General features: G+C 42.2%; 1 protein-coding gene and 1 long non-coding RNA gene across 2 annotated transcripts; one reads left to right on the top strand and one right to left on the bottom strand.

Annotated features, from left to right (window-relative positions):
* The first annotated feature begins 4,185 nt into the window (after window positions 1-4,185).
* M1AP (meiosis 1 associated protein) lies at window positions 4,186-26,087 on the top strand. Its single transcript, XM_021526811.2, has 10 exons — window positions 4,186-4,271; window positions 11,910-12,196; window positions 15,173-15,355; window positions 17,563-17,737; window positions 21,993-22,166; window positions 22,669-22,819; window positions 23,369-23,510; window positions 24,036-24,242; window positions 24,797-24,952; window positions 25,168-26,087. The coding sequence occupies exons 2-10, from the start codon at window positions 11,948-11,950 to the stop codon at window positions 25,315-25,317; spliced, it is 1,587 nt and encodes a 528-aa protein (XP_021382486.2). The 5' UTR covers window positions 4,186-4,271; window positions 11,910-11,947; the 3' UTR covers window positions 25,318-26,087.
* On the bottom strand, window positions 15,428-16,489 carry LOC144246203 (uncharacterized). The gene is made up of 2 exons (XR_013339864.1): window positions 16,375-16,489; window positions 15,428-16,108 (listed from the first exon to the last, which is right to left on the bottom strand). It is a non-coding gene; the product is annotated as an uncharacterized LOC144246203 (long non-coding RNA).
* Window positions 26,088-27,051: the final 964 nt, after the last annotated feature.

Below are 27,051 nucleotides of genomic sequence, written 5' to 3'. Positions count from 1 at the left end.
TTGAAATTCCATTTCGTTTCATTCCACGAAATTTCCTTGCCTTTCCTTTGGTTCCACGCAGTAAAATGAAATTTCCTTCCATGAAATGAAATTTCGTTTTATTTCGTTGCGTTGCACAAAGATTTTCGTACCATCCCAGGAAATTTCATTTTCATCCATTTAATTCCATTCGACAAAATTTCCTGCGACCCCCAACGCTGCTCCTTGAACAACACCCACACAAATTTCAAGGAAAAGGAAAGTTGGAGGAATTCTCCAAACTAAAGCTAAACCAGAGGTGACCCAGCAGAAATGCAAAGATTTCTCTTAAAAACAAGGGTGATTTTGGGGTGTTTTTTGGTTTTTTTTTAATATTTCGTTTTTTAAACCAAATTGCTCATGAACAAGCAGCAATTTCTGCTTCTTGGTCCTGGATTCTCAAACCAGCTCTTCATGGAGTCAGGTCTCAAGGATGCCCCATCGAGAGCATAAAGTTTAAAATCTTTATTTTAAAATCATCTTTAAAACACCTGCAAGTGCCCAGGAACCATAAATACTTCTGAATAAGACAGAGAAATACCTGGAAAATGAGGAATTTTGAGCAAAAACCCCATTGCTAACAGCATTTCAAACCTTATGAGTAATTTCAGCCCACATGCTCACAGGGATCTTGTAATTTAATTAATTCTTTTTTTGGTGGCCCCTTTAAAATAAAATATTTTCCTCAGCGCCAACCCTGCATAGGTCTTGTAGGATCTGAAAATCAAGATTTTAGATCCTTAGGGATTAGGAGCAGAAATTTGTTTTTTCCAGTGGAAAATGAGCTCAGAGTTCACCTGGAGATCCAAGACAGGGAACATCTTCCAAACCATTTTTTCACAGAACGCTTTTGGACAATTACAAATAAACAATATTTATATTTAATTTAAGAAGTTTGCTGTGGGAATTTATTCGAGGTGGAGCCCGAAGTTTCTTTTTTCTGAACTACAAAAAGAAGTTTTGGCCTTTTTTGGGTGCTTGAAGAAGTCACATGTGGGATCTGACATGCCAAGGACACGGCACAAGAGCAGAGGAGGGAGCTGGAGATGGCACAGACAGAGCAGCAGGGAAAGGAAAACGGGGGAAACCACCCCAAAAATCTTCAGGATTATAAACGGCTGTAAGATGACGAAATTGGTTATAAAAACTAAGTTCTCAAAAAATATAAATATATGCACAAAATATGTATTAGAAAAATACAATATAGAAACAGTAAACATTAAATATTAAACATCGAATATCAAACATTAAACATTAAATATTAAATATCAAATATTAAATATTAACTATGTAATAATAAATATTAAGTATTAATATTAAATATTAAATATTAAATATTAAATATTAAATATTAAATATTAAATATTAGATGTTAAATGTTACATTTTAGATTTTAAATATTAAATAGCAAATAGCAAATAGTAAAGATCAAATAGTAAATAGTAAACAGTAAATATTACTATATAATACTAACATAAAATATAGAAAGTGCAATACATTAACATACACTATACTGACATACAATATAGATAATATTACTATATAATAGTAACATGCAACATAGAAGATATATAATATATTATATATTGTATGTTATATAATATTATATTATATATTATTGTATTATTCTATAGTATACAATAGGGATTATATATTAATATAAAATGAAAAATAGTTAAAACAATATAAATATATATAATAAAAATAAAATACAATATAAAATATAAAATATAAAATATAAAATAATATAAAATAATATAAATATAAATATAAATATAAATATAAATATAAATATAAATATAAATATAAATATAAATATAAATACAAATATAAATATAAATATAAATATAAATGTAAATGTAAATGTAAATATAAATATAACTAATGATAACCTCAATTTTACCTCCAAAAATATAACCTATTAATCCCCTCAATTTCACGTCAAAATTTTCATTTTCTCCAGGGCAGATAATTCGGATTTTATTCCCGAAATGTTCATTTTTATCCCCAAAATGTTCATCTTATCCCCTAAAATCCGCAATAAACGGGACACAACGCCCGCATGCAGTACCAAATTTTCGCCACAAGGCGGAAGCACTGAGCAGAGAAAAATCCACTTCGTTTCGCTTTTGCTCCATCCTTGAATTACGGGCGGAACGGCGGTTTGGCTTTTTGGGGGGATTTCGGTGGGTTTGTGGTTTGGTTCGGTTCGGTTTTTGCTGGTTCGGGGGTTTTTTCTGTGGTTTTGGGGGTGGTTTTGTGTTGTCGCACAATTGAGTCATGGGGGGCTGCAGTTCCAAATTTTCACCACGTGGTGGCAGCAGCGACACGAGTAAAGCCGCCACCCCGGCTTGATATTTTATTAACTTTTATTATTTTAATGTATAAGTACAGAAGTTATATGTGCCCTTTCAAACCCTACAGTTCTATAGAAAGAGCTTTCTTGTATTCTAAATTCCTGTATAAAATACAGCAGACACGGCGTTTTGTCTATATTAATTTTGACAATATATAAAATATGTATTTGTCAATATATATTACCATATTATATTATATTATATTATATTATATTATATTATATTATATTATATTATATTATATTATATTATATTATATTATATTATATTATATTATATTATATTATATTATATTATATTATATTATATTATATTATATTATATTATATTATGTTATGTTATGTTATGTTATGTTATGTTATGTTATACTATGTTATATTATGTTATACTATGTTATACTATGTTATATTATGTTATATTATGTTATACTATGTATGTTATGTTATGTTATGTTATGTTATGTTATGTTATGTTATGTTTGTTATGTTATGTTATGTTATGTTATATTGTATTGAATTATATTGTAGTGTATTATATTATATTGTATTACATTGTACTATAGATATAATTATATATTCTAGATATCACATATCTAATTATATTATATATTTGTCAATATAGAAAATATATTTTTAGATGTTTCTTTTATAAATAGATATTTTTGGCCACATATAAAATACATATCAATGTATAAAGATGAGGAACTTTAAAAGCTGTAGCATTTACACACGCACGCACACTCCCTGTGGGTTTTCAGGCATTTTTGGGGCTGTAAACTTCTTTTTTTTGTGAGTAAAAATATTCCCTGGATTTCCTTTTGCATTCACTGAGCTGGCACAGCTGCCAAATGATGCCATTAAATTTTTATAAAAATACCATTCCAGGAGGGATTTTTGGGCTGTCTCACAGTGAGGAGTTTTTTAGTTCGGGTCGGGATTAAATGTGTGAGACGGCATTTCTTGTTTGGACTCAGATGTTTATTAGTTCTTATTTATATTACAGTCTCACAAACTCTGAGTTCTACTTTAACAAACTAAAAATGGAGCTGCATTTCTTTTCCTGCAAGGCTTTTTAAGGATAAACTGTTTAATTCAATTATTTTTATTTTTAACTTAATAACTAACTACTTGTGGCTCGCAATGTGGATTTTTTAATCGAATTACACAATACTACTGAAATCTATGAAGAAGGAGGTAAAGAAGGACTAGCTTCTGCCTGAAATTTTTCATTTTGTTCTATGTATATAACTATCTACTAAAATTTTAAACTTTAGGTTTTCTACTATGGGTTTTCTACTATGGGATATGACACACTTTTATTTAAACTATACGCTCATAATCTTAGTTTTATCATTTAATTTTGGAAGTTTTCTCTCTGGCTTTAAGTTAAAGGCAGAGTTCTCCTGGGGGTCAGTGTCTGCCAGCACAGAAAGTCTGAAATTCTCAATAACCAGGGTTCCAACATTTAATTATCTTTTCCTCAAACGAGAATTTTTCCAACTTTCCATCCCTTAATCCATTCTGCATCTCCTGGTCCCACCAGGCTCCTTGAAGTTCCATAAATTTCCAATCCCATATTTCCAATTTTCCAACTCGCTTCGGCTTTGAGGCTGGCCGGGGGGTTAATTTTGACAAAATCAACAATTCGGGTGATCGGGTGGTGAAAGTAAAAGCAATTAAATCGGCGCTGGATGCGCTGGGAGGGTCTCGAAATGCAGATTTTTGGGAAGGAGAAGCGATCCCGGCTCTCCCGAGCATCCCAAATTCGGGATTGCGGGGAGCGGCCGCTGCGCATGCGCGGGACCCCGCTCGCCCGGGATTAACCCGGGATTTACACGGGATTTACACGGGATTTTCACGGGATTTGGGCCAGGACCGGGAAAACCGCCCTGCCCAGGTGGGTGCGGGCCCGGGGGCGGCATTCCCGAGGGAACAGCCCCGGGATGAGGCGGGATCGGGAAGCGGCGGCGGCGGGCCCGGCCCGGCCCGGGGAAAGGAGCGGCGGGCCCGGATCCCGCTGGAAATTCCGCCACAAAACCCGCAGGGAAATTTATCCCAAAGCCCTCAGGGAAATTCCATCCCAAATCCCTCAGGGAAACTGAGCCCCAAATTCCTCAGGGAAATTGAGCCTCAAATTCCTCCGGGAAATTGAGCCTCAAATTCCTCATGGAAACTGAGCCCCAAATTCCTCATGGAAATTGAGCCTCAAATTCCTCATGGAAATTGAGCCCCAAATTCCTCCGGGAAATTGAGCCTCAAATTCCTCAGGAAAATTCCATCCCAAATTCCTCAGGGAAACTGAGCCTCAAATTCCTCAGGGAAATTCCGCCCCAAATCCCTCATGGAAATTGAGCCCCAAATCACTCGGGGAAACTCCATCACAAATCCCTCAGGGAAATTGAGCCCCAAAACCCCCGGGGAAATTCCGCCCCAGATCCCTCAGGGAAATCCATCAGGGAAATTCCAACCCAAATTCCTCAGGAAAATCCACCCCAAATCCCTCAGGAAAATTCCACTCCATATCCCCCACAATGAAACCCCATCCCAAATCCCTCAGGGAAATTTATCCCAAATCCCTCAGGGAAATTGAGCCCCAAATTCCTCAGGGAAATTTATCCCAAATCCCTCAGGGAAATTGAGCCCTAAATTCCTCCGGGAAATTTCTATCCCAAATCCCTCATGGAAATTGAGCCCCAAATTCCTCAGGGAAATTTATCCCAAATTCCTCATGGAAACTGAGACTCAAATTCCTCAGGGAAATTAATCCCAAATCCCTCAGGGAAATTGAGCCCCAAATCCCTCAGGGAAATTGAGCCCCAAATCCCTCAGGGAAACTCCATCACAAATCCCTCAGGAAAATGCCATCACAAATTCCTCAGGGAAATTGAGTGCCAAAACCCCCAGGAAAATTCCACTCCAGATCCCTTAGGGAAATCCCTCAATGAAACTCCTTCCCAAATTCCTCAGGAAAATCCACCCCAAATCCCTCAGGAAAATTCCACTCCAGATCCCTCTCAATGAAACCCCATCCCAAATCCCTCAGGGAAAATGAGCCCCGGATCCCTCAGGGAAATTGAGCCCCAAACCCCTCAGGGAAATCCGTCAGGGAAATTCCGGCCCAAATCCCTCAGGGAAATCTCTCAGGGAAATTCCATCCCAAATCCCTCATGGAAATTGAGCCCCAAATTCCTCATGGAAATTTATCCCAAATCCCTCAGGGAAATTGAGCCCCAAATCCCTCAGGGAAATCCCTCAGGGAAACTCCATCCCAAATCCCTCAGGGAAATTCCATCCCAAATCCCTCAGGGAAATTCCATCCACAAACCCATCAGGGAAATTCTATCCCAAATTCTTCAAGGAAATTGAGCCTCAAATCCCTCAGGGAACCTGAGCCCCAAATCCCTCAGGGAAATCCCTCAGGGAAACTCCATCCTTAATCCCTCAAGGAAAATGAGCCCCAAATTCCTCAGGAAAATTGAGCCCCAAATTCCTCAGGGAAAATCCATCACAAATCCCTCAGGGAAATCCCTCAGGGTAACTCAATCCCAAATCCCTCAGGGAAATTCCATCCCAAAGTCTTCAAGGAAATTGAGCCTCAAATCCCTCAGGGAACCTGAGCCCCAAATCCCTCAGGGAAATTCCTCAGCAAAATTCCATCCCAAATTCCTCAGGGAAATTCCATCCACAAACCCATCAGGGAAATTCCATCCCAAATTCTTCAAGGAAATTGAGCCCCAAATCCCTCAGGGAAATTCCTCAGGGAAACTCCATCCTAAATCCCTCAGGAAAAATGAACCCCAAATCCCTCAGGGAAATTCCATCCCAAATCCCTCAGGGAAATTCATCCCAAAATCTTCAGGGAAACTCCATCCCAAATTCCTCAGGGAAATTTCATCCCAAACCCCTCAGGGAAAGCCTTGTCCAGGGTATTTGGGAGCTTGGAGGTGGAAAACATCATCAACCTGTGCTCCCGTGGGAAGTTAATAATTAGTCCTTATTTCCTCTGCAAGTGCAATTAAGGCATCCAAGGGCAGCAGCCTCGGGCGCTGTTGGTGTGGAGCGAACTTGAAGGAAAATGTGGGAGAAAACCCAGTTCAGGGGTGGAAGGTGCACCTTGAAAAGCAGAGATCAGGCAGAGGAGATTATACCTGATTCTGGTTTAATTGTAGCACCAAAATGCCTCATCCAGATCCCAGCTGGGGGAAAAGCTGGACACGGTGCTTCCCTCCCCATCCATCCTTCCCACAGCATCCAGTGCCGGGAAAATGGATGGCAGCAAGGAGAAATGGCTGGGAAAGCAGGATGGGGTGTGAGGGAGCCCAGCAGAGCTGCTGGCTTGCCCTGACACCCCTTGGGGGCTTGGCCACCCTTCAGGCACACACAGCTCTCCTAATCCCAGTGCAGGTGTCCCAATCCCAGTACAGCCCAGTACAGGTGTCCCAATCCCAGTACAGCCCAGTACAGGTGTCCCAATCCCAGTACAGCCCAGTACAGATGTCCCAATCCCAGTACAGACCGGTACAGATGTCCCAGTCCCAGTACAGCCCAGTACAGCTGTCCCAATCCCAGTACAGCCTAGTACAGGTGTCCCAGTCCCAGTACAGCCCAGTACAGCTGTCCCAATCCCAGTACAGCCTAGTACAGGTGTCCCAATCCCAGTACAGATGTACCAATCCCAGTACAGCCCAGTACAGATGTACAGATGTACCAGTCCCAGTACAGCTGTTGTGACCCCTGTAGAGCTGTCCCAATCCCAGCATAACCCAGTACAGGTGCCCTGATCCCTGTCCAGCTGTCCCTGTCTCTGTACAACCCAGTAAAGATGTCCCTGTCCTTGTACAGCCCAGTACAGGTGTTCCTGTCCATGTCCAGCTTTCCCAGTTTCTATACAGCCCAGTACAGGTGTCCCAGTCCCAGTACAGCCCAGTACAAGTGTTTCAATCCCAGTACAATCCAGTATAATGTTACAGTACCTGTAGAGTCTGGTACAGGTGTCCCAGTCTCAGTACAGGTGTTCAGTCCCTGTAGAGCCTGGTACAGGTGTCCCAATCCCAGTACAGCCCAGTACAGGTGTCCCAGTCCCAGTACAGCCCAGTACAGCTGTCCCTGTCCCTGTCCATCTGTTCCAGTCCCAGTACAGTTTTCTCAGTCCCTGTCAAGCTTTCCCAATCCCAGTACAGCCCAGTACAGGTGTCCCAGTCCCAGTACAGCCCAGTACAGCTGTCCCTGTCCCTGTCCAGCTGTTCCAGTCCCAGTACAGTTTTCTCAGTCCCTGTCAAGCTTTCCCAATTCCAGTACAGCCCAGTACAGGTGTCCCAATCCCAGTACAGCCCTGTAGAGGTGTTCCTGTCCCTGTCCAACCCAGCAGTGTTCTCCCAGTCCCTCTCTCTTTTGAGAGACCTCAAAAGCCAGAGCCACCTCAGCACATCCTGCTGTTCCAGGTGGCACATGCCACAGGATTTCCTGTGGGACAAGTGCTGCCTTCCCTTGCTCCCAGGATCCAGCCACCAGTGAGGGAGTGTTGCTGCCTAAAGCTTTACCAAAAAAAAAAAAAAAAAAAAAACCAACCCAAAACAGTACAGGAAATATGAATATGAAAATGTCACAGTAAGATTGAAACTTCAGACTCTGAGGTCACATCCAGGGTAGAAGAGTTGAGGTTGCAGGAGCCATGGAGGACCTGGAGGACAATCCCAGCAGGTGGGTGTATCCCAGGATTTCCTGTGCAGCCTCAGTGGTGATTCCCTGCCTGCAGCACGCTCTGCCCATGAATTATGCAGGTTTTGATCAGGTTAGAGCGTGTGTGTTGACATGGTGTCATCCCGGATTCTTAATCAAGATGCCAGGGAAGATGGAGCAGCTGCCCCCTGAGGCTTCGTTAGCCGTGCCCATCATCTGATCACTGAGTTACTACAGTTCCTATAAAGCTGAATTTTGGGAATTCCAGCCTGTCACTCAAGCACCCTGATCGCCCAGCTCTCCTGGTGGGGTTTGAGTTGGCAGCACCTGGGAATGCTGCAGCAGTTTGTCCTTGCTCTGCTGCTGTCTTAAGGTTTCCTTATTTTTACTCATTTTTAGTGATTCAGGATTTAAAAGTGCCTTTTTCTATACTCACACAATATTACAGTTGCTATTCTTTTGAGAAAAAAAAAAAAAAACCAAACCAAGAACCTATAAATGTTATAACGAGTGATTTTAACATTAATATGAAGTGACAATTCTTGCTAAGGTTTGATGATTTTATGTCAATAAAAGCTCAAGCCTAAAGCCATTTATTTATGATTGATTATAGCACTGACGAATAGAGTAACACATAATATCTTCTATTATATAGGGTCTGGAATAATTTTGTTTTCAGTAGCTTGATTTTCTGCAAACTCTTTTGCTTTTATGTCTTTATTCTTCTGTTCATCCTGGCCTTTTTAAATAAATACTTTCCTTTCTAGGCTAGGTGGAAAAAACTGTTCACACCAGAGGCCATCCATACTGCACAGCCAATTTATTCTCTAGTAAGCCCACTCATTTATGCAGCTTGATTTGTTTTCCATATGAGAATATTCCTGTTTTCCCAGGGGTTTGAAGCTTACTCTGAAAATGGCACCTTTTAAAAGCAATTATCCTTAATCCTCTTTAACCAGTGGCTTTGGTGTTATGTCTTTTTAGACCTGGATATTATTTAATAATTTTTTTTTATATAGCAAGCTAAGCACAGAGGATGATGTGCAACTGCAGTCACAAATCACTCACTATAAAGAAATTTCCTTTCTGCCTCTTTCTAGTTCTGCACCATTTGTGTCTCCTTGCATTGAGCAAAATGCACATCACCAGCCCTGACACATGGAGAGTTCTGTTTTATTGAGCAATAACTTCATGTCAAATCAGCTGCCAGAGCTTGCAGTTTGCACAATTCTCATGGAATTGTGGAGGATCCCTCGGGGTGGGCTCTTGTCAGTCCACCCAATGCCTAAATGAAAATGTCATTTTACCACAGCAACCACTTCCACAGAATTCCTCCGTTCTCCAGCCTCACTAGAGCTATAAAAGAAGTCAAATACTGTCAAATATTGCACAGGGAGATGCATGTAAATGACATTAATATTAATAAGCAGAGATTAAGATACCACAATTATGAAGAAGTGAAATTCAGTTGGTAAGGAGCTGATGAGGGATCTATTGTAACAAAACCACTTTAAAATAAGCATATTCCTTAATAATCCACTACTTTAACCATGTTCCTAAGTGCCACATCCACACAGATTTTAAATACAGAGCTCTAAAAAGCTCTAAGAACAAATATTGTTCTCATTTAGGGCTTTGCACAGGAATAAATGTAGATGGAGAATGAGGAGCAGCTCTGCAGTAATAGTTTGGGAATACAAATAAGCAGTGCCAAGAATGAGAGAATTCATTCAAAATTAGGAAAACTGCTTCAGCATCAAAGCTCATTTTCCTCCCAGAAACCAATGCTAAGGCCCAACTCTTGTGGATTTCTGACAGGATGGGTTTTGTTTCTTGTTTGAGAAAGCTCTGGGGGCTTGCAGAGTTCAGTAGCACTGAAGCCTCATCAGAAAAAATTCAGACAGACAAGTCCATTCCCAGATTCAGTGATGTAATTGAGTAAAGTCTGCTGGAAATTGAAAAGCTTCAGGAGTGACACTGATTAAATGGATATATCTGGCAGCTTTTCATCTGACAATCAAATTACAGCAGAGGACTAATCAAAGCAAGATCCTTACATGATCTATATCTGTTTTTATAACATTTTCATCAGTTCTGAAGTGTTAATCCCAGTTTTGAAATTCAGGCTGTGATCACTCTTGTTTTGCCTGCACTGACGGCATCCTAAGGAATCCTAGAAATTCAGATTTTTTTTTTTTTTTCTGATGATTCTTCAGCCAGATAGAAATTCATTTCTTGCCCTTCCCAAGCCTTACAGAAATTCTTACTCCAGAGTGCTGGAGGCTGTAGGAAATGCAGTATCTTGTCTCCTTGGAGACCTTAAAAGAACTTTAAAAGAGCTGATTGTGTGAGCTGAACACAGCACACAAATGACAGGCCAGAGCCCAACTGTGCAAATCCTTCTTCAAACTTTTACTAATTCTGCTGGGAACAAAACTGCAGGAAGAAAAAAAATCATCCCAGTTCATAAAAAGATGTGTGCAGTTGTACCAACACTTTTATTTTTTGAAGGATTTCCTGTATCTTTAGAAACAGCACTGAATGTTTTACATGGATTTAGTGAAGAGAGTATTTTTAGAAAGGCTTTTTGCTCATGAAGCAGAAATACATTTTTGAACAAGAAAATGCTCTTGTGCTTTAAGGTTGAAGGGAGATAGGGGTGGAGAACAAATTTCATATTCAAGGCCTGTGGAGGAGCTCATCCCAGGTGTTTGACACGCTGGACAAAATTTGGTTCTTCACACCCACAAAGTAAAAATAAATTTAAAAAAAAAAACAAAACAAAACAAAGTAAAAAAAGTAAATATTACCCACAAAGGAAAATTCGTGGATATGCAGGATTATCTTTTGGCTTTTTCACCTGCTCCTGTGGATGAAGGCACAGGGCCTGTTTGGGTGCACCCTCCTGGCCAGTGCAGAATTAGGAGGAGGAGGAGTTCCCAGTTTTTATTTCCTGCACCAGAGGCAGGCTGGGTGATCACCTCATTCAGTTTTACAAACTGTGAGTTTTATAGTACTTTATGTTAACAAATTAAAAATGGAGCTGTATTTTTTTTTTCCTATAAGGATTTTTAAGGATAAACTGTTGAATTAAGAAATGACACTTAAATTATTTTTACTTCTAACTTAATAACTAACTACTTGTGGTTTGTAATGTGGATTTTTTTAATCTAATTACACAATATTTTTAAACTCATGAAGAAGAAGGGGAAGAAGAAGGTGAAGAAGAAGGACTAGTTTTTCTTCTAAAACTTCTATTTTGCTTTATATATATTATAAGATTTTAAACTAAGTATTTTACTATGTGAAATGGATTAAGAGGTTCACTGGAGGAACATCTACAGATTTTGTGCTCTGTGCTTTGCACTTGGGATTACTGAATCTCTGTGTCTAAGAAGGGACTTGTACATTAACTATACTTCAAAGAGACAAAACTTGGCCTTCTCCCTTGAAAGCTGAATGGGGATTTAATTTTTTTTTTAATGCATACAGTCTATCCTAAAGATATTTCTAAAGAGAGCAGCAGTGGCTGTGATTCCCACCACCCAGTTTTGGTCTGATTCTGAGAAAAGGAAACAAAAAATTCAACTTACTCTGCATAAATAAAAAAGCTTATGATGGAGGGAGAGAGAAATTGCAATCAGTTAAATATCTGAAGTGATATTATACACTTTTATTTAAACCACACACTTAAAATTTTAGTTTCATTATTTAATTTTGGAAGTTTCCTCTACAGCTTCAGGTCAGATGCAGTGTTCTTTTGGGGGTCAGTGCTTGTTAGCACAGAAAGTCAAAAATTCTCAGTAACCAGGGTTCTGACACTCATTGCTGTTCTTTATTTATTTATCCTGTTCAGATGCATCACCGTGCACGTCACACCCGCGTGCTGAAGCCATGAATTCCAGAAAATTACCCTCAGAACCACGGAGAATTTTCCCTGCTGCCAAAGCCCCCAGCCAGCAGCCATCCCACATCCTGGTGGTGGATGTCACCTCCCCTTCCTGGGCCAACACTTGCTCCGTGCTCTCCGAGGCTCTGGAGAACGTCCTGTGCCTGGCGTGTGGCCTGGCAGGGCCCTGCAGGGTGCCCCTGCTCAGCCTCTACGTGGTGCAGCTCCAGCAGGAGTGTCTGCTGCCCTTCACGGTATGCTCCAGGCTGTGCTGCTGCTCAGGGGACAAAAAAAAAAAAAAAATTAATTCTTTATATCTGAATTCATGTCTAAAAATCTGTACACAAATTTAAAAATAAGCCCGTCTCAGGAGGATCGTTTCGCGGGGAGGTGAATTTTATGAAAGGGTAAAGTTGAAAAGGAGGGGTATCCTTTTTGATCTCTGAATCTGATAAATTAGGTTTTGTGCTCTTCCTTCCTAAAACGTCTATTTTGGAGCATCTGTTGCACCTTTTGTGTGCTGCTTTGTGCTGTCCTGCTTCTCTGTCAGAATTATCACATACAGTCAAGCTGGACAAATATTACCAATGTGTGAGAGGTTCTAGGTATTGAAGGGGAAAGCTGCAGAGTTAAAATATAAAATATTAAATATCTGTGCTGAATTTGAGAAACATCCTGTGATTTCTCACATAATCATCTGGAAAAGTACTCTAAGACTAAATCAAATTCTAAACCCAGCACTGGCAAATCCACCACTTAACCATGTTCCTAAGTGCCACGTCCACACAGATTTTAAATACAGAGCTCTAAGTCAGTAAGAACAAATATTGCTCTCATTTAGGGCTCTGCACAGGAATAAATGTAGATGAAGAATGAGCAGCAGCTCTGCAATAATAGTTTGGGAACACAAATATGCATTTTAAAGTTCACAAGAATTTTTGAAGTCATCCTGTTAGAAATAATCATACAGCACCAGTGTAAACCCACAGGATTAACCCTTCCACTTTATACAGCAATGGTGGAAACATTCTGAAAAGTTTTGTCGAGTCTTCACATCTTGAGAAAAAAAAAAAACAGGTCGAGAGTAAATTAGCAGATGTGATCTGCAAGAAGACTCTGGCTAATGGTGGTGTTTGTTTTGTAGGAAAGGTTATAGATAATGTGACAAGGATAATCTTACGACTGCTGCTCCTGATCAGTTGTCTTTTTTATTTAAACAGCAATTCCTCATTTTGATAGTCACAGTTTTTAAAGGCAGAGGAGCCCTTAGATCACTGTTTTGTTCGTATCACAGGCTATTATATTTCACTAAAGTACCCCTATCTCATTAAACCTTCCTTCCAGAAAGCCATCTAGTCTTGATCTGAAGAAAAGATAGGTAATCAAGTACTTCTCTTGATAATTTCATCCAGTGGTTAATAATTGTCATTGTGAAACCTGGACCTGGTTCTTAATTTGCATGTATTTGCTTTATCCTCCTGAGACTTTTTAATATATTTACTCTTCGGGCTAGATTGAAGACCATGCTAGCATTTTTCTTTCTTCCTCTAAACAGGAGTCCCTTCTCTGTTCTGGTTGGTAAATCAAGAACAAGTTCTAAGTTTAACTGCAAAATATTTTTACAATTCTTTTAATAATTTCCAAGCCATACTTTGTATTCACTCTGCTGGCTTTTTGGGTGCTACATTCCACTAGCAGACATCAGCTGCTGTAGTGAAGCTGTTTTTCAGAGCTGTGTTAGACAAATCATGAAGTCAGGAAAGCCCCAGAGCTGAAAATAGAGATGGGGAGAGTACATGGGGAAGTGTCACACACACTTACCCTGGTTTTAACCTTTCCCCTGTGCTTGTTTATGGTCTCTGTTCCCACTGGTCTCCCCAGTAGGAGAGTCCATAAAGCCTCCCTGGAAAGGGCAAGGAGGGCAAAGAAAGAGAAGCCAGAATGAAAGCACATAACTGTGGGGAAAAGTAAATGGTGGCAAGATAAGAAATCAGCATTGAAACATCAAAAAATTTAATGTGGGACTGAGTAAGGACTGAGCAGAGCCTTTGTAGCTTCCCACTCAGTCCTGCTGAAAGCCCACCCTACAAACCAGGGCTCAGGGTTGCTTCAGTGACTCAGGCCTCCACACACCTGAAACAAGTCAAATGTTCACCTGCAGCCTCTTCAGTGGGGAAGGTGACCTCTGGCAGCAGTGTCTTGTATTGCTTTCAATAAATTTGGTAGAGTTCACTCAGTATCTTTCCTGTGGCCACAATTTACCAGTTTAGCTGCTGGGTCTGTCTCAGCTCTGAGTTCTTGGTGAGGTTCAGGTGAGCTGGCTTCTCTGTGACCACCAGCCTCCCTCCACATTATGAAGAGGTATTTCATGTTGCTTACCAGCTCTCTTGGATTGAAAAGACACGTGTCTGCTAAGAAAGGCAGGAGCCTTCCTTGAAATTGAAAATGTAAACCCCCTCCCTCTGAATTATTATAATTTTGCAATTAAGGGGCTCTCAGGTGAAGACATGGGAATAGGAATAACAGGAAAATTAAAACTATAAATTCAATAGTACAAAAAAAAAGAAAGTAAACCACTGACAGTCAGAGCAGGGCCTGGCAGGCTGTGGGTCAGGGAGGTGGCAGCAGCCCCATCCCAGGGGGCTCAGCCCTCCTGCAGTGCCAGCTGTGCTTCTGCTGGAGCAGGATCCTGCACAAGGGGGAGTTTTCCTCTGGAGCTCCAGGGCTGGAGGAGATGGGCCTGGGCTCCTCTGGGAATGCAGGGGGAAGAAAGCTGCTCCTCTGGGAATGCAGGGGAAAGAAAGCTGCTCCCCTGGGAATGCAGTGGGGAAGAAAGCTGCTCCTCTGGGAATGCAGGGGGGAAGAAAGCTGCTCCTCTGGGAATGCAGTGGGAAAAGGCTGCTGTGGTGTTCCAAAGTCAGATTGTATCCAGGTAGGAATGCTTGGTTCCTCCCCCTGGGTGGAGCCTCTCCCCATGGGATGATGGAATTTTCTCAGCCATGCAGGGACACTCAATGGCCCATTAACAGAAGATAATTAATAATTAATGGCCCATGAACAGCAGAGATCTCCTGGAGGGAGGATTGGTTGTGGAACAGATAAAGAAAGCTGCCCAATGAACAGCAAATGACTGCCCCACCTCTGACAGATGATAACAGAATGCAAACCCCCAGCTACATTTTGTAACCTAAGCCACCAGCCTTTCCTGCTCCTTGAACCCTGTTTTGCAGCAAGTGAAAGAAAACTTTGCCCGAATTCAAGCCTGCATTTCGGAGCTCCGCTCGCTCCCGGCTGAAGGCTGCTTCCCACAGGGGGGGAACGGAGTGCTGCAGGCTGTGCAGGATGGATTGCAGCAGTTCAAGCAGTACAGCAGGCACACAGCAGCAGGAGGCTCCACAAATAATTCTGTTGAGGTAAGAAAATGCTGAGGAGGGAGTGGGAGCCATCTATTCTTGCTTGAAAGCAAAAGCAGTGAGAGACTCCAAGTCAGAAATACAATTTATTCGGAAAAGGGAAAATAAACCAAACCAAAATACATGCAATAACACAAAAGAAAAAAACACAGACAGAGTCAGAATACAACCTGACACCCTTTTGGTCAGGGTGTTGGTAGCAGTCCCAATTGGAATGGCTGCAGTCCTCCTGGAGTGGCAGGTGTGGTTCTGTCAGAGCAGTGATCCTGTAGAAGGGTGTAGTCTTCCTCTGAAATCCAGTGATAAAACACAACTGTTCCTCTGGGAGCCCAGTGGAAAGGCTGAGTCTGGTGTCCCAGAAACTCAGATTATATCCAGGTAGGAATGCTTGGCTCCTCCCTCTGGGCAGAGCATCTCCCAGTGGGCTGCTGTAACTTTTATCAGTCCTGCAGTGACATTCAATATCTCATTAACAGCAGATGTTTCTCTGGGGGGACGATTGGTTTGTGCAAGAGATAAAGAAAACTGCCCAATGAACAGAAGAGACCTGCCCTACCTCCAGCAGATGGCAAATAGAAAACATTTTGCCTTGCAATCTAGGACACCATCCCACAACATTGTGCTTTATAAATGTGTATTTCATGTGCAGTGAACATGCAGAAAAATTTAGGTGTTCAGCACTCTGGATGTTTCAGAGATCCACAGAAGTCTTGAAGGAAGATATCAAGTCCCCAGATTCTTCTGGACAGATTCCTGTGGAAAATAGGACACATCTAGGGAAAGCTGCCCTGGTCCAGGATCTGATAGATTTTGGTGGACACACTTTTGGTGGATTTTCGTGGCTGTATTTTCAGCTCTAAATGTGTGTTTTTGCATAAAGGGGAGGGAAGCTGCTAATAACACATGAGAACAGATGTGTAAATGCAGAAAGCAGAGCAAGGTTCACAGGAGGAAGTATTTTTTTAATCAGTTTCAAATGACATGAAAGGACAGGGAGTTATTGAGGGGAAAGGACTCACACAGAAATGGTGTTTTCCTCTGGACAGCAGAAAATATCAGCTCCAAACAATCTTGCAGTTCAGACTTCCCTAGCTCAGGGTCCACCTGCCAGTGATAAAAAACCAAATTGAGATTCCCACAAGTGAAATTTGCCAAGGCTTTCTGCTTTGTTTAGGTCCTTAAACCCTTCCAGAGTCTCACAGAGTCACGGTGGGATCGGGCTGCATTGAGACTCACTCCCAGTGTCTGTCCAGGAAACTTTTCTACTGATTTTCTGCTTTTCTTGGGGCTTTAAGGGATTTTTCCTGACCATTTGAAAGGTGATTTGTGCTTTAAAGCTGGGGGATGGAACAACAGAGCATGCTTTGGGGACAAGACCTTTTTTGACACACAACAAAACCCAGGACTTTTTCTATACTTGCAGGAACAAGCTACATTAAAAATTAAGTTAATCCATGGATATAAGGAGTTTTCACTGCCATAAGCAGTCCTTCTAGATTAGTTCTAGATTATGCAATTATTCTAGTTCTTCTAGATTATGCAATTTTATTGTACTTCTCTTTGCAAGGGGATGTAAGACATGCTGCAGGGATAGGCTCTGGTCACTGATAGGCAGAAGGGAGTTTTACCCTTACAAAAGGCCAAAAAAAAAGTTTCAAAAAAAGGCCTCTTGTTGCTCCAGATACTTAAGTGATTGCAATTTCTCTCCCCCTTATCGCAAGCATTTTTTTTTATGCAGAGTAAGTTGAATTTTTTGTTTCCTTTTCTCAGAATCAGACCAAAACTGGGTGGTGGGAATCATAGCCACTGCTGCTCTCTTTGGAAATATCTTTAGGATAGACAGTATACATTAAAAAAAAATTAAATCCCCATTCAGTTTTCAAGGGAGAAGGCCAAGTTTAGTCTCTTTGAACTATAGTTAATGTACAAGTACCTTCTTACACACAGAGATTCAGTGATCCCAAGTGCAAAGCACAGAGCACAAAACCTGTAGATGTTCCTCCAGTGAACCTCTTAATCCATTTCATATTGCCTTAAATGTGAGCCAAAGCTCAAGAAAAAAATTTGCTTATAAATCTGCTTTTGAATAGATATTTCAGCAGGATTTTTCCCCTCTCCATAATGAGACCAATATTACTCAACATCTTCACCTCTTAAGAGAGAATTGGGGTAGAGGCAACGTCTTCATGCTCTGCTTTGTGTTTCAGATCACAATTTTGACCGGCCAGCCCAGCAGAGACATGGTGAAGCAGCTGGAAAAGAAATTACAAGACGTAGATCTGGTGAGCCTGCGAAGAATACAGGTCATTGAGGTTGTGAAGAGAGATTTCCTGGAGCCTGAGGACGTGGAGCAGTGTGTGCCAGCAGAGGAGCCCAGCAGTGGTGAGTGGAAGGCATTTTTAGGGAAGTTATGGCTTTGGGCAGCACGACAGTCCAACATCTGCCACTTCCCTTTGGGCCATTTAATGTCCCTTGGGTCAGTGGGAACTGCTGTGCCTGGAGGAAATTTGTACCACAGCATTTCTCTGGAGCTTGTAGAACTTACAGACCTCGTGTATTTTTGGAGTCCTGGATGCTGAGAATTTCAGACTTTCTGTGCTGGCAGGCACTGACCCCCAGGAGAACACTGCATTGACCTAAGGTCGTGGAGAAGATTTCCAAAATTGAATGATAGAACTGGGATTGTGGGTGTGGAGTTTGATTGGAAGTGTGTAATATCACTGGGTGGAAAACCTAGAGTTTAAGGTTTTAGAATATAGTAATATATATAAAGCAAAATGGAGGTTTTAGGACAGACACTGGTCCTTCTTCTTCACCTTCTTCTCCATGGGTTTGGGTGGTATTTTGTAATTGGACAGAAAAGTCTCCATTGTGGACTTTGAGTGATTAGTTATTGGGTTAAAAATGAAAATAATTTTGGTGTCATTTCTTAATTGGACATTTTAGCCTTAAAAGACCTTGTAGAGAGAGATATGGGGCCATTTTGTAGCTTGTTAGTGAAATGCTGCAGAACTCACTGCTTATGAGACTGTAACATAGATTAAAAAAATAAACATCTGAGTCTGAACACAAAATACCGTCTGGAGGGCTTCAATCCCGACCTTGACAGGAAAAAAAAGCCAAGAAATGGCAGTGTATTACTTCAGCTCATGGTGTTACTTAAAATTCATGTGTGACACAGCTTCACTGTGGAGGGTTAAAGAGAAAAAGGCATTGAGTTCTGGGGGTAACACACTCTGAGCATGAAAAAAGCAGCAGCAGTAAGCAGGACCTGTATCAAAGACAAAAAAAACCAGCTAATTAAGAGGCTTGGTCAGTGACAGTAACTGTTCCCAGCAATGTGCAGCCTGGCAGAGAGGATTATGTGGGGATCTTTGAAGTTTTGAATGAGTTACACACAGGATTTCTGAGCTTTTTAGATGATGTGTTGATTTTTCTTGTCTTCTACATGGGCAGGAAGGGTGAGTTAGGCCCACACCGTTACAGCATGGTTCAGAAGGCCATAAGACCTTTAGTTACAAGACTTTTTAAGGAGTTATTGACTACTAAAACACTGTTAACAAGGATATTTATGGTTTTGACCCAATCCCTAAATATTTTCTTTTATGGACCCATGCTACAGTGTAAGTTTTCCTAGCTAATCATTTTATGACACACAAACTCACGGTACTGCTTTCTAATTTCTTCATTTACCTTTGTAGCTACTTTAATTTTTTCTATATCTTAAACTCTAAAACTCTCAATTTTCTTTTACTTAGCTTATCATGTCTTTGTTTTAAACTATAAATCTACATTCTTGCTTCTAGCACTTAAGTTTGGAAGCTATTTCTAAACTCTCAGATCAAGTCTTGTGTTTAATTCTAAGCTTTGGCTTACAGGCCCAAAGTTCTGAGAATTCTTTGTATTTCAGATTTCAACAGAATTAAAAGGGGTTATTTCTGTTTTTTCCTGAGGGACAGACAGTGCTCTTTGTTTCTTGCTGTTCATTTTCTTTCGTGGTTACAGAAAATTTCTGGTCAATTGTCACAGTAGGGACTGAGAATTCTGCAGGGACTTCTTGGAAGGCTCAGCTCCACAGAGGAGGAGATGCTCTGTGCCTCTCTGTCACAGGGCTGCTTTAGGAAATGCAAAACCCCCACCCAAATTCTTTTTAAATTTGGATTTTTGTGTAGCCCTTTCACCCAGTAAATGGAATGAAAATATCAATGTGGACATAAAGGCCGTTGAAATGTCAAGGGATTAAATTCTAATTTTCTGAGTGGATGAACTATTTGGTCTTTAAGAAAAGTAATAGGGGATGAATAGGTCTGATAATTGGGAAAATGAGCCCAACTGGTTTATGATACCCATTGGAACTCCCTTCTCCTGTTTCAGAAAAAAAAAATCCATTTTACTCTAAAAAAATTACAGTAAACAGCATTGAATTTGCATGATCCAGTGTGCATGAAGTGCAAGATTGGTGTTGTGTTGAACTAGAAAATAAATATTGTGATGCAGCACTTAATCAAGAGCTTCATTTCACTGAGGCTATTTCTTCCATTAGTTGTTTTAGGGGTTATTTGAACTACTTAGATTTTTCATAGCCAGAGCAGGATCAGGATATCCCCTTCATAGGTTCATTCCCAGGTTAGTGCAGCTGCAAAAGACTTCAGTAGATTGAAAACCCCACGCTGGCAAATCTTAGAACAGCTTTGAACATGCTCAGGTCTCAGGATCTGAGCAAACTGATTTAACTGAACCCCATGGAGAGCAGGACATTTGAGGTGGGAATAATCTGGGGGAGTAACCAACAGGATGCCTGGCCTTTGGATGGACTGATCTTTAATAAATAATAATAATAATAATAATAATAATAATAATAATAATAATAATAATAATAATAATAATAATAATAATAATTTGTTATTATAATGTATGTTTTATTATATATTTATAATATATAATTTAAAATATATATTACATAATCTACTATATTATATTTATTTATTTAATATATAGTTAATATATTTCAATATATATTTATGAAATAAATATATTAAAATATAATAATATAATTTTTATATCACATATTATTATATTATATATTATATATGGCTTATAGTGTATATTTTATTATATATACATTATATATAATCTAGAATATTTATTACATAATATATATGATATATAGCGTAATATATATTATATATACTATGCATAATATATAATAGATAACATATATTTTAATTATATATAATATCTATAATATTAATGTACAATTTATTATTATTATTATTAATAATAATAATAAATAATAATAATAATAATAATAATAATAATAATAATAATAATAATAATAATAATAATTACTATTTCATTTCCCCTGCCTCATTACACTCCCTGAAAGCAGCTGAGCCCTGCCAGACCTTTTGCTAACAAAGGTTGATATTTGCATGTGCTGGGGATAACTGCTCCCAGCTGTTTCTGTTTGATAAAAACAAACAAGTCCTGCAGATGAAGCACTAATGCCTTTTTTATGACCACAGCTCATCTTCTGCAAGTCCCAGGGCTCTTTTCTCTGCCTGGGCTCTGCTCTCCAGGAAGTTTGAGACCCACTGCACAGAAGATATGGGCACCCCAACCTGTTTTTCCTAATAAATGCAGTGAATTTATTTTAAAATTGTCATGTCTTGTGCCAATTGCAGATGTGTAAGTAATTAAATATCTATTACAGAGGAAAAAAAAAATTAAAAAACTAAAAACCAGGGAAATATTTACTGAGGAAAGAACTAAAGCATTTACTAGCACCAAAAAACAAATCATTCCCCTTGTCACCTGTTTTTAGTTGTTTGTAAAATATCTGACAGTCAGAGAGGATAAGGAAAGGTTTTTAGTAGCAAGGGGCAGTGTGAAAGATCTGTTGTGAGTGGAAGTCGAGTCTGCTTTGCTGCAGACACAACATAATCTCTTCCTCAACGCTGGGAGGTAGGGACAGTCAAAAAGTGTGTCCTGCAGAGCTAGAAATTAATTAATTTCTTGGGATTTTTCTTTGGTTTGGGTTTTTTTTAATGCATACGTGTCACTTTTGCCAAATGGCATTAAAAATGCTAATGCACAAAGAAAAGATTTCTCAGTGTACATGGATGTAGGACTGTTTTTTAATCCCCCCGCTGGCCTGGTAAACACAAGGAGGGGAAAAAGGCTATTTCTGCTATTTATTCATCTTCTCAGAAAGCCTTTCCACATCCTGGCTGTATGGTAAAGCTATTAGTGCTACCACACTGTGTCTCCTGGGCTTACATGTGGTTATATTGCACATCTTATGCAATTTGAAAATAGAGTTTTTTTCCCTTCCCTTTATTTTATTTATCACATTTTTTTATTTTTCTGATGGACCTGAACCTAGCTTCTCATCTGGATGCACCTTTGAGGTATTATTTGTGGGTGGTTTTGTTTGGTTTTTTTTTCTGGATTTACATTGTTTATACCCTTCCTAACTCTGCTGTCTATCCTACATTTCATGCTTAAAAGCTGTTGCTACATCAAACCACATTTGTCTGCACCTCCAACAAAGGAGTTTAATAATTGCTGAAGGAATCTTTTCAACAGCTGAAAATTTTGGTGCTTGTTCACCTATTTTTTTTCCTTTTTCCTGCAGATGTGGCAATCCTGGGAATGGACATCGAGGTGCAAACTGTAGAGGACAATGTCATCAGCCTGGAGATGCTGTTTAAAACGTGGCTCCATGACCATGGCACAGAGAGGGAACAGCTCCATCTCCTCCTTCCCTCAGGAAGTTTTGGCCACGCTGCTGCACCCAAGAACACCATAAGTATTTCATTTTCTCTCCCCTCTGCTCCCCTTCAAGGAGCTCCTGAATCCCTCAGCCTTAAAGGTTACCCAGGATTGTCCTATGGACACCTTCCCTCCTATTTTGAGACCCAGGTGAGGTCTGTGGATAAGTTGCAAAATCATCAGTTTTACAAAGCTGCTCTTTGCTGCCACAGCTGCTGAGGCTGCAATCATTTCCATTCTGCAGCAAAAATGTGCCTGGAGGGGCATGTGAATTTACAGCCACGTGGCCAAGGTAAAAAGGAGCCTGGAGAATTGAACAGCCCTAAAAATTGTGTTCAAAACAGAGTCTGTGCCAGAGCTGCACTTAAATAAAGGCTGTCTTGCAGAGGGACTTGGGGACAGGTTGATGCCTTGTGTCAGGCTTAAGTATTTTCCTTCCTCCAATGGTTGCTAGAAAACATTAATTTTTAAGTGTTTTGAGCATGTCATGTTCTAAACATTGCCAACCCCAGCGACCTAAACCATTCTCCTTCTCCCAGTGTGCCTGAAGTGTGATTTGCAGGAGAGGCTGCTGGACCCAGCCCTGCTTTTGGGGACAGCTGATGGCCCTGGGAGAGCAGCAGATGCCAGTTCTCCCTGGCACATGGCAGCCTGGCCATCCACAGCTCTGCACAAACTCCGGGTGCTGAAGTGAGTGGTGCTCCTTGTCTTCCACTGGGTGACTGGGGGAGGGTGTAAGAAAAGCTTCATTTTCCTGTGCAACATCACCCTGGGGCCTGCTGACATCACCAGGAGGCTCTGGGGTGCTGATGAGCCAAATTCTGGTGTGAAAAAAACCCAGTTCCATCACTCTTCCTCTCATGGAACAACACAGCCCACGTGCAGACCACAGTCACTCCTGGTGTCACCACAGCACTCAGTGAGGGTGACACCACAAATGCCATTCCTGCAAAAGTTCTTTTGCCCCAGTGAAATGTCTTATTGCAGTAATTCTGCTCTCTTATTACCTAATGAGGCCACAGCAATTAATTGGATGTCAGAGCCTAAGCAAAGCCTCACAGTGCTGTGATTTCAGCTAAGAATTCACTTTCCTGGCAGCAGTTCATGACACAGGGCAGAGCACAGAGATGCTCTCCAGTGTCTTTTCTGAGACTTCTTTAGAAGAAAAAACAGGATCATTTCTAAGTTGTGCAGTTTCTTTTACAATGATGAGCACTAACATGAGCTGTATCCTGGCAGAGCTCTGAAGTCTGAAGGGGTCTGTGAGTCTGTACTCTATGGACTGCCCTTCATCATCAAGCCCACAAGCTGCTGGCAGCTGGACTGGGATGAACTGGAGACAAACCAGCACAGCTTCCATGCTTTGTGTCACAGTCTCCTGGTGAGTGTGGGAAAACTGCAGTGTGATGGGGAGGAATAGCCAGGGAAAGGAACAGTGGGTACACACCTTGTAACATCTGTCTGGCTGCACCAGGAAACATTTTAAAAGCTGCAACCTCATCTCATGGGCCAGAGTTGGGCTTGTAGATCCTTCCATCTGCTGGAAAGGATGCTACAGCTCATCAGACCTTATGGAAGACCCTCAAACCTACCAGAAATGAGTGTTTGGAGGTGTGAAGTGCAAATGCCAGGGTTAGAGTTAGACTTGATACTTTAACAGCAAGAATAATCGACCAAAGCTTGGAGTGTGGAGAACTGGCTGTTACTGACAAGCTGCAAACCAAAATTGGGTGGTTTTTTTAAGCACTGACTTGCTAAAAAACAAACCAAATGCCATACTGTCCTCAGCCCTGCTGCAGAATAGTTTCCCCTCCGTGATGTGTGAGTGTGCCTGCCCTGAGCCCTCGGTGGCAGCGCTGAAGGAAGTGGCTGTTGCTGTTGTTCACACCTGGATTTTGCCCTTTAGAAAAGGAAGTGGATGCTCTTGGCCAGGCACGAGCCCCAGAACATTGGACCAAACTGGAACGTGGTGGTGTATCCCTATTATGTCATCGTCCCCTCTGACTCTGCCACTCTCCTGCTGAAAGCAGTGGCCATCAGAGAGCTCCTGCTGCCTTCAGCCTTCCCAGCCCTCTTGGCTGAGCACCCCGAGCGAGTCAGGGGCCCCATCGAGGTGAGTCACTCATTATCAGCTCTGTTATCACCTCAGCAGATAACGAGAGAAGGAAATGGCAGTGACAATGTCTAGTGGCAATGTCTAGTGACAATGTCTAGTGATAGCTGGAGTGTGATGTTGCACTCCAGAACTCCTTCCCAGCAGACAGTTTTCTCCACGGACAAGTACCTGTCCTTTGGAGCAATGTTGTGTGTCTGTTGGGGGGAAGAGGCCTTGTGAAGCAAAGTCGAGGGTGACAGTGCCCAGAAAAGGAGTTCCAGCTTGTTGGCTGATTCTGGGCATGGGAAAGGGTAGCACTGCATCCTGCATGGGAATGTTTAAATCCATTAAGATCTGATTGGAGATGCCTCTTGCTCTATGCACAGTTAAGAGTGTTCCTTATGGTTTGCAGCACAGCCAAAAATCCCTTCACTTTTCACTGCAGGGTGGGTGGTTTGGCGTGTCGACAACACTGTCCCCGAGAAAGAAACCAAAAAAACCACAAACATGCAAACCCCACAACCTCCACCTGTCACATCCTGTAGCAAACTCAAGTTCTTTCTTCCAAGCAGAGCGCCCTGAACAACTTGGAAGTGGAAGTTGCTTACAACCCCTTGCACCTGAAGAGCAACCTCTACAAATACCTGAAGAGTTCCTTGTACAAACCTCCACACCGGCAGCAGCCCCAGCCCCGGGAGCAGCGCCCGGAGCGGCACCAGCCCAGGCAGGTGAGTCCCTGTGTGTGTGAGCAGCCTGCCGGGGGTCTGATGTCCCCTCCTGGCCAGATTCCAGCAGATTGTGCCCTGGCAAGATTCCAGCAGATTGTGCATCCCTGGCTAGATTCCTGCAGGGGGGCTGCAGGCAGCTCCCTGTGCTTTGCAATGTAAGGCACAGCCAGCACCTCTCCCCCAACATGGGCTTGTGTTTTGTCCCTGTCTTGCAGCCTCAGAGCAGAGCCAAAGCTGCAGTGGCTCCCCTGCTGATGGCTCCCTCTCCCCTCCAAACCAGACCAGCAGCAGCAGCAGCAGCAGCCAGGAGAGGCTCCTGTGAGGGCTCCCTGCTCCCCAAGGAGTACGAGGAGTTCTTGCAGTGAGCAGCAGGACCTGGCCCTGGGCAGCCACAGGTCCTGGCTCAGCAGCTGGCCGGATGTGGTCAGGCAAGACACTGAGCTTGGCCTTGGTGAGACAGGCACTTCCCATCGTTTGTTCCTCCTGGTTGTTGTTTCACGTTGTGTTTGTCACCGAGCTGGTTCTGCAGGAAGTTTGCTGCTCAGGGACCCTCTGTCCAGAGATCCAGCAGTCCCCTGCAGCAGCAGCAGCACCACGTATTTCCTGTTCTTGCCAGCACACGTCACCAGCCTGCCTCAAATTTGTGTTTCTGAGACTGGGCTAGCACAGGCCACAAATCACAGATTGCTGCCAGTGGGAGCTGAAGAGCTGCAGGCAGAGCAGGAAGGAAATCAGACAAGGCAGGCAGTCATGCTGAGCTGCCCTCATCCCACAGCAGCAGGTTCAGTGGGGTGGCTGAATAGGAATGAAAACAGGGCTCTTGGATTTAATCTTAAAGCCTGGAGTTCTGCTCTCCAGATGATTTGGTTGCTTCAAAGATTGGCCCTGCTGTCCAACGCCCCAGCTCATGAAGGGGGTTGTAGCAAATGCCAAGCCAGAGCAATTCCAGAGGATTCCTGCCCAGATGCCAGCCTGTTTTTCAGTGCAGGTGTAGGGTAGGTGTGAGCCAAGGGCAGCTTGACCAAGCCGAAGTGGGGTGGTGTCACTGAGACCCTGATGCCAAGCACCAGCAGAGTTTATGTTCTACTTACGTGATTCTAAAAAGCTGTTCAAAAATAAAGTTATCCTCCATGGAGTTCACTCTCTGCCTGTGGTTTCTCACATGTCCAGCACTGCTATCCCACCTGTGCTTCCTGGGAAACAGCTGCAGGTGAGCAAGGACATGAGGCAAGCACCACAATCCCATCAGAGCCATCTCTTTTCCCTGGGATCTGACAGCCCCAAAGGCATGGGCTGGCTCTTCCCATGCCCTGACTCCTCATCAGGCAGCTGCTGGGGCCAGACATCAATGGCAGGTACCATGGAAGACAGGGCAGGCACCCCTGCAGGCACAGGGATCATTGGGTGCAGGAATGAACACACAAATGGCCCAGCCTGGGGCCTGCAAACCAGTCAACAACATCAAATGAAAAAATCAGGTTTAGGGAGGGGCAGCAGGGAGCCAACAAAGTTTTTGGAACCACCTCGGCCTCCCTCAGATTTCCCAAAACCCATTAGACTTTTCCCCTTCTCCTGCAGCAAAACCCCAGTGGAGAAGAGGACCAACAGCCACAAATTGGTCCTGGCCACAGCTGAGCTGTATTTTTACAGGATTAAAGCTTCCCCCTGTAAGCTGGGCACCAATCAATGCTCAGAGTTCATCACCTTATCACCATCTCACCAGCCTGGGGACCTGAACCTCCAGACTTCCCCCAGTTTAGCTGAGCTGGGGCTGCAGAAATCGTGCTTAGCTCTCTGCACAGGTGCAGCACAGTGCTGCCTGTCACCTGCCTGTTCTGTCAGTACCAACAGGCTGCCAAACCTGCAGAAGTCACCAGCAGCCCCATCCAGACATGGGGACAGCCAGTGCCAGCATGCCTGGTGTGGTTCCACACAGAAAGGACAACCTGGTTTTCCCCTGGGTAGGCTTCTGCCCAAGTCTGGCCACGCAGCAATCACACAAACCCATCACAGATTTTGCTAATAAAGTCAATGGGATCCAGACTGGGCCCCTCCAGGCCTTCCAAAGCATCTGGGAGCTGCAGGGAATTCAGCAGTGG

Source organism: Lonchura striata, chromosome 4 (genome assembly GCF_046129695.1).
Source record: "Lonchura striata isolate bLonStr1 chromosome 4, bLonStr1.mat, whole genome shotgun sequence".
Taxonomy (NCBI): Eukaryota; Metazoa; Chordata; class Aves; order Passeriformes; family Estrildidae; genus Lonchura; species Lonchura striata.
Note: the sequence above shows the minus strand (reverse complement) of the source record. Positions and strands in the feature narration are given on the sequence as shown.

Bases quoted from the DNA above. Each gene is read 5' to 3' on its own strand.
- M1AP (XM_021526811.2), top strand. From the start codon at position 11,948: ATGAATTCCAGAAAATTACCCTCAGAACCACGGAGAATTTTCCCTGCT. The intron at 12,197-15,172 runs GTATGCTCCAGG...CCTGTTTTGCAG, and splicing joins AGTGTCTGCTGCCCTTCACG to CAAGTGAAAGAAAACTTTGC. The intron at 22,820-23,368 runs GTGAGTGGTGCT...GTATCCTGGCAG, and splicing joins CACAAACTCCGGGTGCTGAA to AGCTCTGAAGTCTGAAGGGG.